The 13,717-nt window shown below is 34.5% G+C and overlaps 1 protein-coding gene across 4 annotated transcripts; it reads right to left on the reverse strand.

The window, feature by feature from the left end:
- Positions 1–1,082: 1,082 nt before the first annotated feature.
- LOC125679604 (acyl-CoA-binding domain-containing protein 6-like) lies at positions 1,083–11,221 on the reverse strand. Of its 4 annotated transcripts, none has more exons than XM_056155191.1 (8): positions 11,173–11,221; positions 10,110–10,266; positions 8,970–9,034; positions 7,874–7,967; positions 6,534–6,698; positions 6,351–6,440; positions 4,302–4,332; positions 1,083–1,971 (listed from the first exon to the last, which is right to left on the reverse strand). In XM_056155191.1, exons 2-8 carry the CDS (start codon positions 10,257–10,259, stop codon positions 1,826–1,828), a joined length of 741 nt encoding a protein of 246 aa, XP_056011166.1. In that variant the 5' UTR covers positions 10,260–10,266; positions 11,173–11,221; the 3' UTR covers positions 1,083–1,825. The 4 variants fall into 4 exon arrangements, with proteins under 4 accessions (XP_056011166.1, XP_056011165.1, XP_056011164.1 ...); XM_056155190.1 differs by lacking the exon at positions 11,173–11,221 and adding an exon at positions 10,450–10,475; XM_056155189.1 differs by lacking the exon at positions 11,173–11,221 and adding an exon at positions 10,402–10,470.
- Between the last annotated feature and the right edge of the window lie 2,496 nt (positions 11,222–13,717).

The following is a 13,717-nucleotide window of genomic DNA, read 5'->3' on the forward strand; positions in this document are numbered from 1 at the left end:
ACCCCTCTTAGATCCACTATAACTTTAAGGAAAATAATTCGATCCTGTCCCAACAATATGCACATCTACAAATGGCAATGAAACATTGTACAATGTTTCAAATTTATCCAATAAGCCATGTAGAAGAAGTGTTCACAAGCTATTTTACTTCCTCCACCCATCTTAGATCCACTAACTTTTTACGAAAATATTTGGATCCTCTTGTCCAACCACATCTACAAATGGCAATGAAGCATTGTACAAAGTTTCAAGTCTATCTGATAAGCCATATTGGAGAAGTGTTGTAACAGACAGGAAGTACAAAAACAATATGGCTCCCCCTTAATGAGTGGAGACATAATTAATTCTGTGGCATTTAAAATCTTCTCAAGGACTACTGGAACAATTTCAATCAAGTTAGAACAAATAATACTTGGAGAATTGCTCAAATGAAGGATTGTGCTCCCTCAAAAGGGGAGATAATTATGAAAGGCAAAAATAGGGTGGGGTCATTTAAAAATCTTCTCAAGAACCACTTAAGCCAAAATAGTTGAAATTTCCATGAAAGCTTCCTGATATAGCGTAGATTACTATTTAAAATTTAGAATAGCGAAAATTATTTCTTATATATTAATATTGCCATACCTATCTTATATGTTTTCCATTCACCTTGGGCTAAGTATAAAGATAGATGTACCGTATTGAGAATTCTATCATACTCCAGTCAATCAGTTCTGTTTTGGAAGTCATTGTGAAAGTAACTGAGAAAATGCTACAGAACTCTCTAGACAACTGTCCACTACATTCCTTGGACCACTAAACCTTGTTAAGTGCTCTAAAAATGGAACTATCTGACCAGAAGTGATCAAACAGCTGACCACCACATCATGTTACAATGCTCCTGCTGTCGGGCAAATGTTATTGGGTTTCATTAAAGCATCACAGAGAATGGACATTATATAAACAAGAATCTATTTCATGTTGGTCAACAATGCATCATTTTCAAAACTACTACTGAAGGCCAAGTAAAACAATGCACAATTATTCAAACTGGAAAGCTGCACTGTTTTAGACCACGAATAAAGATTTACAATTATAAAGAATTCTATCAAAAGTGAATTTTATTACAGTATCAAAAATGTTTTTATAACTACAGTCATACAAAAGACAAATTTTAGGTACATCACCTGTACATTTTTTCTGACAGACTTGTGATATTAACATATATATACTTTATGTGAATAACAAGCATTTACAAATAACAACTACCATAGTAAATGTAGCAAAAAAGAGTAAAATTTTGATATCAAAGTTTTAATTAATCTAGATGTTTCAGATCACAAGGATTGTTTCATGATAAATAATGATCAACTTGGATCATAAGAACAATTGAAATTTTAGTAGTCCTTCATATACGTTGTCATAAATTTCCAAGTTTTAAGATAAAAAACTTGTTGCATCATATAGCATTTAATAAGACCAGGCTGTCGGACAAATATACTAATGCTCATATTGAATATTTCATTGGATAAGCTATAAATCCAAAATACTGATAAAGTGATGCAGTATCTGTGCTTCTTACAATGTCCAGTATGGTTCAACATCAGATCAAAAACAATTGTTTGGAGTTTAGTAATTAAGAATTACTTGAATGTTAAAACTCGCATCACAAACTACTTTCATGTCTTCGCTGGATGTAAAAGATTGGAATAAGGTCTATCATTATGAAACACATCCGATTATATTCCTCAAACGTTGGATGCCGGCACCCATTCTGAATCACCAGTAAACCAAAATGTAGTTATTTAAACAATTCTGGCCTTAAAGATAATGGTCACATACTAAATTAAGTTACATTTTTTTCCAACATCTGTTTGATTTCTGAATTGGTGTCAATGTCTAAAACTGTTAGGCCATCCATATCCTTTAGTTTGAGATTCATTCTGGTCTTCAGCAGTCTGTCCACAATGTCCTGGTGCTCACAGCTCACGGCTGTAACAAGATTAAACAATCAATATACAATATCAGAGTGTAGATGTTGAATGAGAATTTATTTTGAACTTTCTATAAACAAAGTTTTCCATGACACATTGGACATATTTATCCGGGTTGCACAATGTGCAAACAGCTTATAAAATTGTGATTGGCGGGTAGGCGTCCCTGTAATAGGGTACCGACTTTGTTTAATTAACTCCTCTCACTCCCCTGACTTGACGTTCCTCAAACTTTGTACAGTTGGACACAATGAAGATGTGCATTTGTCTTTTTGAAAATGATTAAATATTTTTCAAAAAATTTACATGAAGTTGAACGTTGTCATTTTTTAAGCATGCCTTGAATAGACGGTACCTATTTTTGTAATCAACTCCTCTTACAGCATTTATTTGATATCCTTCAGACCGTGTACAGCTGTTATTGAAGCAATGAAGATGTGCAAGTGTCTTTTTGGAAGTGATCGGACATTCTTTTGAAAAATTTACATGTACATGATGTAGTTGAACTTTGTCATTTTTTAAGCATGGTATCTACTTTGTGTAACCAACTCCTCTCACAGCTTTTAATTAACATTTTCAGCCCTTGTACATTATAGATGTTAAGAAAGCATTGAAGATATACATGTGACATTCTAAAAGTGCTTCTGGGTGTTTTTTTGTTTTTTTTTTAAATTTAAACTGTCATTTTTCCAATACGTTTTGTACTGCTGTCTCTATAGATAACATATTCTAAACCAATCCGGCCATTTCTGTTCTTGAATCGATTTTTAGCTTCTGATATCAATATCATACTTTAACATGCTAGGTCGGACAGTGATATAAATTGGTTTAGACTGGAAAATAATTAATGTGTAAAGAGAAATGACACCTCCAATACAAAACTTATCTCCATAAATCAAGATCAGATTCTAGAATAAACATAAATTATTTTTCTTTCTCAAATAATGCAATGCTATATTTAGAAAAAATCTGAATTTCACAAGAAGTTAAGGGAGTGAGATCATACAATGCATATAAATGACATTGCTATTTAAAGTAATGTTTTTGAAGTTGCAGTTCTTGTACATAATGCACTGTGTATCGTGGTCATTACAAAGAGAAATGACTATAAATAGTGTTCATTAACATAATCAAGTCATTTCTTCTGTACAGTGATGTTCCTATGGGGCCATGGTAAATCTACACTACATGAGGATGTTTACATATTAATTTTGCAAACTCTACCCTTGTGGTTCATGGGGAGAAGATTTTTAAAGGATTCCCTATATTTTCCTTTACAAAGTTTTAAAGTCTACTAGGCTGCAGGTGATCATGTTTGAAAAAACTGAAACTAATTTTATTCTATACTTCAGAACTTTCAGCTCAAGTTAGCTAAAAATGGCACTCTGAAATAATTTCCATAAGCCAAATGTGCTTGAAATAATTTCTATATATTTAATATCAATGGATAATATTGAAATTTCTGCTAGTATATTTTTCATGCCTTGACACCATCAACTTGAAAGTGAAGTCACATTTGTAGGAATGCACAAATGCCATATAAAAGAATCAGAATAGTAAATCTTTTTTTCAAATGAAAGTTTGTACTTTGATATTTTGAAAGATAAAAAAAATCAACTGATAGAGACATTGGAACTATGATAAGTTCGATATTCTTTTACTTATACATGTAATGGCATAGACTTGCCTAGATTCAAGGTCTAATGACATGATTTTAAATAAAAGATCAACTTGTTTTTTAATAGCAAATTTTTGTAGTAACCAATGATTTTTCAGTGAGCATGGCATTATGAACTGCAATTAGGCCAATTCAATTTAATTAGTAGATTATCATCCGGGGTCACAAAAAAATATGCATTGGGTGGGAGGATTTTATTCTTTAATTTTTATTTCCCTGAGAAAAAACATTAATGACATAAGGCATCACACAAAGGGTTAATCAAGTTAACATTCAAAGAATCCTTGGTAGAAGATATAAAACCAACATTCTGTGACTTTAATCATTCACTCATGTCAGTGGGAAGCAAGTTTGTTTTGAAATCATAATTTTTGCGAAAATAAAACAAAAATCAGGGTGGGCCCTTTTTTGAGGGGAGGACGGGGATGATAATCTATCAATTAATTTTAATTGGCCTTACTCTGCTGACATATTTTTCATAATACTCTCAACACGCAACAAGAAATGTGCCAACAAAGCCATGTTCTGACACATAAAAACTGTGTTTATTTCTTTAAACTTCTGCTCAGTGCATTCAGCCATCCTGATCAGAGTTGAAAATATTCTATAGAATGGAATAAAATGGTACAAGTCTTAGCCATGCAACTTACCATAATGCAGGGCACTTTGTCCATCATTGTCCTAAAACACAAATGGTAGTTAAGTAATGACTAGTATTATTGTTTTACCGACTCAACTCATGCAAAATTCTAAAGAGAAACTACAATTTGTTTTTATAGGTCACCTGAGTATTATGTAACAACCTTCCAATGTTTGAATTAGGTTTGTGTTTAAATATAAGAATTTTACTTTTGGATGGAAGAAACATTGAATAGCTATGTGGTCATGAAGTACATGTGTCATTTTTATGTTCAATCAATAATCCTTTTTAAAAAACCTAGGTCTGAGACATCATAAAGAAAAGGGTTATTTACTCCTTAGATAAAACCAATATAAGAAGATTTTCAAAGAATTTCTACATTTTCACTATATGACCAATAGAGCCCCACCCTAACACAAGAACCCCTGCCCCAGGGGCCATGAATTTCACAATTTTGGTAGAGGGCTCAACGCTCATTATAATTATGCCCACAGTTTAGATTCTTGATGTCCAGGAGTAAAGAAGAAGATTTTTTAAAATTACACTCATTTTGATGGTTTTTGCCCCACCCCTCAGGTCCCAGGGGGGCAGGGACCACGAATTTCACAATTTTTGTTCCCCTCCACCCACAGATGCTATATGCCAAAATTGGTTGAAATTGGTTCAGGGGTTTCAGAGAAGAAGCTGAAAATGTTCAAATGTTAACGCACGACGACGGACAAAAACAGATAGCAATAGGTCACCTAAATGATTCAGGTGACCTAAAAACTAATGTCTCTCAAGCTCCCCAAATTGGAAGTGCTCCAAATGAAACCTCCTCCCCTTAATGTACTGCATGGTATGGAGGAGAAAGCATAAGCAGGAACACAGACATTATGAACTCCAATAAGCCACATAGTAGAAGTGTTCACAAACTATTTTACACCCTCCACCCCTCAGATCCACTATAACTAAGGAAAACAATTGGATCCTCCTGTCCAGAAAATATGCACATCTGCAAATGGCATTGAAGTATTGTACAAAATTTCAAGTCTATCGGATAAGTTATATAGGAGGAGAAGCATTCACAAGCTATTTTAATATCCTCCATCCTTCTTAGATCCACTATAACTTTTAGGAAAATAACTGGATCCTCCTGTCCTGACAATATGCACATCTACAAATGACAATGAAGCATTGTACAAAGTTTCAAATCTCTCAGATAAGCCATATAGAAGGAGAAGTGTTCAAAAGCTATTGTAGCGGTCAGCCGGGTTCGATCGCCGGTGGCCTGTTAGCTCAGTTGGCAGAGCACCTGACTAGAGATTCAGGGGGCCCGGGTTCGAATCCCGGTCTGGTCCATTGCATTTTCTCCCTTCCTGTTACATTTGGTGCCGTAGACCAGCCCCTGGAACTGACAGGTGAAAATGCTTGCCAGGGGATATAAAAATCCTGGGTTGATGTCTTCAGGTGTGAAGACATTTAAGGAGGGAGGAATGTAGCAGCCAATTAGCTCAGTTGGTAGAGCACCTGACTAGAGATTCAGGGGACTCGGGTTCGAATCCCGGTCTGGTCCGTTGCATTTTCTCCCTTCCTGTTACACTATTTTATTTACACCCTCCACCCCTCTTAGATCCACTATAACTTTTATGAAAATAATTGGATCATCCTTTCTCATAAATATGCATATCTACAAATGGCAATGAAGCATTGTACAAAGTTTCAAGTCTATCCGATAACCATATAGGAGGAGAAGTGTTCACAAACTATTGTACATCCTCCATCCCTCTTAGATCCACTATAACTTTTAGGAAAATATTTGGATCCTCTTGTCCCTACAATATGCACATCTACAAATGGCAATGAAGCATTGTACAAAGTTTCACGTCTATCCGATAACACATATAGGAGGAGAAATGTTCACAAGATTTTATCACAGACAGATGGACGGACTGAAAGTACAAAAAGAATATGTCTCCCCCTGAAAGAGGGGAGACATAAATAAATTTCCATGTAGAAATATGGAAGTACATGTATACTGCAATTGGATGTGAGAGAAATTATAAAATGCAGTTTGAACCTGTATATTTGGATCTACTTCAAGGTCAAGAAGGGCATTTAACATCTCAAGATTCCCTCTATCGCAGGTCCAGTGAAGAAGTGTCATACCCTAAGAAAGACAAACAATTCAATTTTTTAACTTATCTGAAAAAAGCATATCAATTTATGCACTGAAGATATCTGATGAATGTATTTTACGTACATTTTCATCCTGAATATTGACATCTGTTTTAGTGTTTTTCAGATATCGAACGAGATGAGATGTGTTGCCTTCTTTGCACCAATCAAATGCTGTCTTCTTCTCATCTTCTATGACAGTGTCTGTATTCGACATTGTGCTGACACCCACCCATCTATCCAGCTGTTTCTGATCACAAATAGAATAATGAAACCATGCTGTTTATATTCGAAACTGAATTATATAAAATTATATTAAATGCATGTAAACTCAAATTACACATGTAGTTTAGTTTTTAATCCATTAAGCATTATTCAAAATTTGAAATAGCTATTGATATCAAACTCTTAGAAAGTCCAATTACTCTTTATATATGAGTACAAAGAAAATAGATGTCAATCTTATAATGCAGTTAATAAGATGAAAATACAGTAAAACTCTGATATAGCGAATTTCTGGGGACCCTCCATAAAAATTCACTATAAGCGTAATTCACTATACGTTTATAGCGAATTCATAATTCATATATAACGAATTCGTTATAAAACTGATTTGTTCTACATGTATACCAGTTATATAAAAAAGCAGCAATTGATATACTTGCGTTTGTATTGTCTTTAAGAGAAATGAAGCATATATATTTTCATACAAGAAATACACACATTGATTTATATATGATAATTTATCTTGATGGATTATTAAGTCATGCAAGAACATGTCGAGAGAGAAATGTCAACAAAAGTTTGCGCAATACATACATGTACAGTCTATTGCAATTGTCATTTACTTGTTGCTTTACACAAATAAAGGAGTGTACGATAAAATAAATGCAATCAAACTTCAAATTTAATTAACGAGAATAGTAAACAATACTGACAATATATTTGCTAAACGTATGTGTAAGTATTGTTCTGCGTTAACAACCTTTTTTGAAAAATGTGGATCCTTTATATCAATGGAAGACGATTGTTAAAAATCACAATAAGTTTAAAATGAAAAAAAAATAAATTCGTTATAAAAGGTGATTCTTACGTTCATTTTTAATTCAAAGGGAATAAGAATTTACTTCGTTATATCCGTAAATTCGCTATATCCGTGTTCTTTATAGACGCATATTTTTATATAGAATATATAAAGAATTTGCCGGGGAAATCGTTTTCACTTCGCTATAGCCGTAATTTCACTATATCCGTGTTCGCTATATTCAAGTTTTACTGTGTAAGTTTCCTACCGTATTCCAGTCTGGGATACTAAGAGAATAGATGTCAATCTTACAATAATATAAAGTTTCTACCGTATTCCAGTCTGGGATACTAAGAGAATAGTCTATAGATGTCAATCTTACAATAATATAAGGTTCCTACCGTATTCCAGTCTGGCGTTACCATCATCACTTTAGATATGTACTCTCTCTTTGCCTCCTCTTTTGATTTGTTTTCCAAGCTTTTCCATGCTTCCCTAGAATACATGTACATTTTCACTGTAATGAATAGAATTCTCTAACAATTTCAGATCATGTTTCACAGTTTAAACTACTGTATGCAAGGAAATATGGATCATAAATTTTTCAAAAATTAATTTTAATCAGAAAACACTTAAGTCATCTAAATATATCAAAAGATGTAACAATTGTTCACTACACCATTGACAGAGTCACTGAAAATTGAATAATATTCAATATTCAGAGTAACTACATACATAAATATAATTCAGTTGAATTCCTTTGTTCTATGCAACAAATAGATAACAGTTTTACCATAACAGGAAGGGAGAAATTGCAACAGACCTCACCAGACCAGAATTCGAATCCTGGTCTGATTCATTGCATTTCTCCAATACTGTTACAACTGTTGACCACCCCTAGACTTGCAGATGAAAGTCCAGTTAGGGGCAAAAATAATCTGGGTTGTGTGTCTTTTAAGACAAAGACAATTTACGGAGGGAGAAGAGTCAGCAGTGGCCAGATAGCTCAGTTTGTAGAGCACCTGACCAGAGATTCAGTGGCCCAAGTTCGAATCTTGGTCTGGTCCATTGCATTTTCTCCCTTCCAGTCACACAGCAATTCACCAAGAAAGAGTTTAGGTAAACATTAAAAGTTGAAAATCCATACAAATCTTTAAGTGAAACTGATTTATATTTTGATATATCACTGATTGGCAGTTCACCTCAAATTATAATTGATTATAAGTTATATAACTACAGAGTGTAATATCTGCATGTAAAAATTTTCTGATTGTTCCTCACTTGATGACAGACAATGGGCAATGGACAAGCTCGAGTGAGCTACAAACAAATTTGAAAGTGTTATCACTAATAAAGTTTTAAGTTTCTTACAAAGGATTGTTTCTGATAGATGTTGAGTATGTTAAGTACTATTAAGCAGACATGTTTTGGAATAACTAGTTCAGTTAAATATAAACAATATTATCAAGCTAAAATAACTAAATACATAAAATTTACCATTTTTTCTTTCCTTGGAAGTCAAACATTCCGGGTTTTGGAACATTACAGGGTCCATCATTTGCCTGTGCATTACAAAATTAGAAGAAAAAATAATTGAAAAAACATTCAGGTTCTTTCTAGTTATACTTTAAAAAAAGAACTGTGTTGTTAAGTTATTTCAAATTCTTAACTAACAGTCAATGACATTAGGATGGGTATATAGGAAAATTTTACATAATAACAAGCTTTAATATGCACATCATTGAATTTTCCTACAATGCTGGTGTCTGTCATATATAAACTACAAAGCCACACTTGTTTGTTTTTAAAAGTAACATCTAAATAAATAAAAGTAACATACCACTGCACTATATTAACTAAGCATATTGCACCACCTGTCACCTCAATCAATATTAATAGGAGCAATAACTGTACAAAATCAATAGAATTTGTCTCTGAAAAACAAATAGATATCATACTAACTGTTCTCAGTAGGTGATCAATAGCAATATATGTAAATGTTGGGACCTCTTTCCAAAAATTACCCTAGCTATTGCCATTGATTTTCTTTCAGGTGGCCCAAAACTCCAGCAAGATATCACACATACACTTATAATCTCTGTGATATTTAGCCTGGTTGTGATTATTTTCTTTAGAGAAGGGGTTATGATAGTGTGAGTGATGCCAGTAGTCAAGATTAACAATACATCATTACATGCACTATGCTACTAACTTCAATTCTAACATATATATAGTACCATTAATGATGGTCAAGCCAAACATTTATTTCTGTGAGATTCGCCTTGGTATTGGGACTCCGACTGATAACTCACAGGAGTCGGCAATTTTATCAATAAAATAGAAATATATGAGAAATGGGCATGAATACTACCACTGAGCTTCGTGAGCGTTATTGATAAAATTGCCGACTCCTGTGGATAACTACAGTCCAAATATGGCCCAACTAAGTAGATAGGACTAAGCCTACATCACAAACAATTATTCTGTAAATCTACGATCTACCAGCCCAGAGTAGAACTCAGTTGAAGTCCATACTAACACTTAGTTGTAATTAGCTAATAAAATATACCCATGTAAGAGAAAATTCGAGACGAGGAGCATGACGGTAAATAACAATAACGCTACATACAATAATACCTGCTTAAACCGTGAATACAGGTAGAGTAGCTGTTCTTGATTAAAACTGTCACTGGATAAACGCACGAAAGCTGTGGCTAATTGGAAAAGCTCACTTAAATCATCGTGATCCTCGTCAGAAATCCCGAGCTCGTCGTCGTCGTCTGCCATTTTGAAACTACAAGTGAAAGTCATACTAGTGGATTACATATTTCCGGAAAACTGTCTCAGTCTGCATTTTTATAAAATATTTTATCATTATTGATAATCACATACATCAACTTGCTACATTGACAAATGACATTCAAAATACATTAAATAAATCGATAAATTCAACACATGCACGCAGATCCCGCCCCACCCAACGCAAGATCGTAACTCTCTTGTAAAAAAGGCCGGAAAAGCGTGTCGATCTTGGGCATTTTTTGTTTATTCAAAACATGGCATCGGAAGACGATTTAACCTCCATGTGCTTTCCACAATTAAAAGCATTTTTAAATGAAAGGTGTCAGGGCCGTAAATTACATGGAGGCGGAGGAGGCAGCTGCCTCCTCCAACTTTTGAGCCAAAAAAAATTAAAATTTAAAGTTCATTAGAATTTATGTTGTTTCCAATAACTAAGAACATGATACCTCCCTTAAAAAGCATTCCAAATCTTTCTTTTAGAATGAGTTAGTCAAGTAACATCTTAGAAGGCCCTAGAATCAAGGATTTTGCACGAAACGTGTTCAGTGTGCACAAAATGTGCTCAGCGTCTGGGGGCCGCCCAGGCCCCCGCCTAATTTCCTGCCTCCTCCAAATTGAAGGTTAATTTACGGCCCTGGGTGTGTATAAGTGTCTGGATACAGAAAAAATGAACTTCTGAATTTAGCTCGCGAAGCTATATATTTTGACGCAAGCTCTTCTCAGCTTTGGGAATTTCCTGGCATGGCTGACAGCAGTGGGAAAAAATCCACCACATTTCCATTAAAATCTATCAGTTGTTGATATTTCTACGTATTGTGTTTCTTTCTTGAATCATTACACCATTTTTAAAATCGGGTGAATCGATCACGACAAAAGTTGCAGAACTGGTATTATTTACCAACATGCTCAAATTCTCCCATACTCTGGGTCTCGCGAGACTTTGAAAGGGGAAAGTAAAATTCAAAACCAAAACGGAAAAAGTAGTCGCGATCTTGCGTAATACAATAATGTAGCAATGGCATGTTTCAGAAGAGAAAATTAGAACAATAGTTATGATATTGTACATAATCCTAGTTGTAACACCATGATGAAATCTTTCAGCATTCGAATATTATTGAATAAATTGCAACATATTTGAGCCCCTTTCCACTGTTACAGTAAGGGTACATTAAGATTTATTTTTAGACGCTGAAAAAATCGATCCTCGTGTGATGTCATAGGTTTTTGCAAAAATCTTTATCAAATTAAACTTTGCGTATGATAGAAATATATCTTCAGAGGAATTTATTTACTGCATAAAATAAAAAATTTGGTAAACTATTGATATTGAAAAAGTGTATATTTTCTAAAGATAATCAATTCTTTATGATTAAAAAAATGTTGTCCAGGGCAATAACTCCTATGCTGGTATTTCTTCAACTGCTTGTCTATTATGCATGATTTCCCTAATGTCCACAATTAATTTATACATATTTATAAATTAACAGGTTTTTTTTAAACTGTTGACATTTAAAATTTGTCATTTCAACAAGTTTTTATCTATTTTAATTATTCTGTACAACGAAAATGTGTGATTTTCTGATGTTAACATATACTTTCGTTTTTTTTTTTTATGTCTGACATCTTTAGAAATGTGGCAACATACACATTTTCTTTGGTTATTGTTTAAATTTAACTATATTGAATGGAAATTAATACAGTTTTTGCACTTTTAACCATTATTATTGATAAGTCACATGAGGATCGATCCACCTTAAATCATGGTCTAGTTTTTGTTGTTTGTGTGTTTTTTTCCTTCCTTGTGGTCCCGTGGGGATCCGGGTTAGAATAGATCCTCAGTATCCCCTTGCTTGTCGTAAGAGGCGACTAAACGGGAATTTAAGGTCCTTCGGATGAGACCGCAAAAACCGAGGTCCTATGTCACAGTAGGTGTCAATCTCTACCCAGAGTTGTCGTTCCTTGCTCTCACTTACACCTCTGTAAACGTCTCAAGGGTTTTACAAGATTTTTGTAAAATGGCACGTATGCTCAAATAAAGTATGGTTTTGACTTCAGTTACAAAAACATACGTAAATAAATAAATATTGAGCAGATGTCAAGTCTTTTTGTGACACAAGAAGCATTGATTTGGGTTGAAACGTAGATATTGGGTAGTTCTATTGCACCAGGCCTATACATAGGTACATGAAGAATATATAGTAATGGAAAAAAATATACAAATAGTTGCTTGTCCTACATTTTCCAGATGTTTTATAAAATAGTTCTTAGTTTTATTAGCCGTAAAAAAAAGTGGATTTACATGTGGAATAACATTGCTTATTTTGAGACGTTAACAGAGATGTAAGTGAGAGCAAGGAACGACAACTCTGGGTAGAGATTGAGCAGGTGTGGCACTATAAAGATCCCTCCCTGTTCAATCGCCATAAGTGCCGAGCATAGGCCTAAATTTTGCAGCCCTTCACCGGCAGTGGTGTCGTCTCCATATGGGTGAAATATTCTCGAAAGGGACGTAAAACAATATTCAATCAATCAATTAACCTTGCTTGGGGTGGGGGTGGGGGGTGGGGGCAATCTCTCACCAGAGGACGCATTACGCTACGCGACAACACCTCTGTCAACGTCTGAATGTCAAGATTCTTGGCAAAAATTATTTCTACCTATTGCATTATAATTAACGTATGATTTTACAGGTTTTAGTGTTAAGCTTAAAATCTTACAGTAAGTTCACAAAAACAACGAATTCCATGATTATTCTAGTATTATTGGATGAATGAATATTTATATAAAACCTTTTAATTCGCTCAGGTGTCTCATATTTACCAGCTTCTGCGTTTATAAAATTCAGACAAGTGTTTGACTTGCTTAGATATGATAATTAGTTTGATATGCTATTAAAGTTAGTTTTAGTACGTTTTGATATGATTTTTAGACGTTGACAGAGGTATTAGTGGAGCGTAGCGGGAACGATAACTCTGGGTAGAGATTGGGTGGGGGGTGGGGGTCTTTTCATTGTCTTATACATTCTTACAATCACAAAATAAGGTACTCATCTTCTTCCGGAAACTCCTGCTGGAGTGTTTGTTACCTCTAACCGCACTGTTTTAACAGGAATCTTCCCACGATTAGTTTTACAACTATGCAGTCTGCTAGAGCTAGGCTTACGTTTATAATGGATGGTGAGACAGTGGCAAGATGGTGATATTTAACCTGACCATGAAGTCTTTCAGGGATGTGACTCATCTGTTCCAATCCTTGATGGGTCTTGGGAAGAATGAATGATGGTATATACATGTACATCTTCTACAAATAGGGAGAAACAATGAAGTCCGTTCGTTGGCCAGTTGCTAGTTTTGCAATGCCCCCCCCCCCCCTCCCTTATTTGGAAAGGAGGTATGAACTTGAACCCCCTCCCCAATTTTTGGGGGCGTCTTTTTCTGGGCCCT

Source organism: Ostrea edulis, chromosome 2, assembly GCF_947568905.1.
Source record: "Ostrea edulis chromosome 2, xbOstEdul1.1, whole genome shotgun sequence".
Lineage (NCBI taxonomy): Eukaryota > Metazoa > Mollusca > Bivalvia > Ostreida > Ostreidae > Ostrea > Ostrea edulis.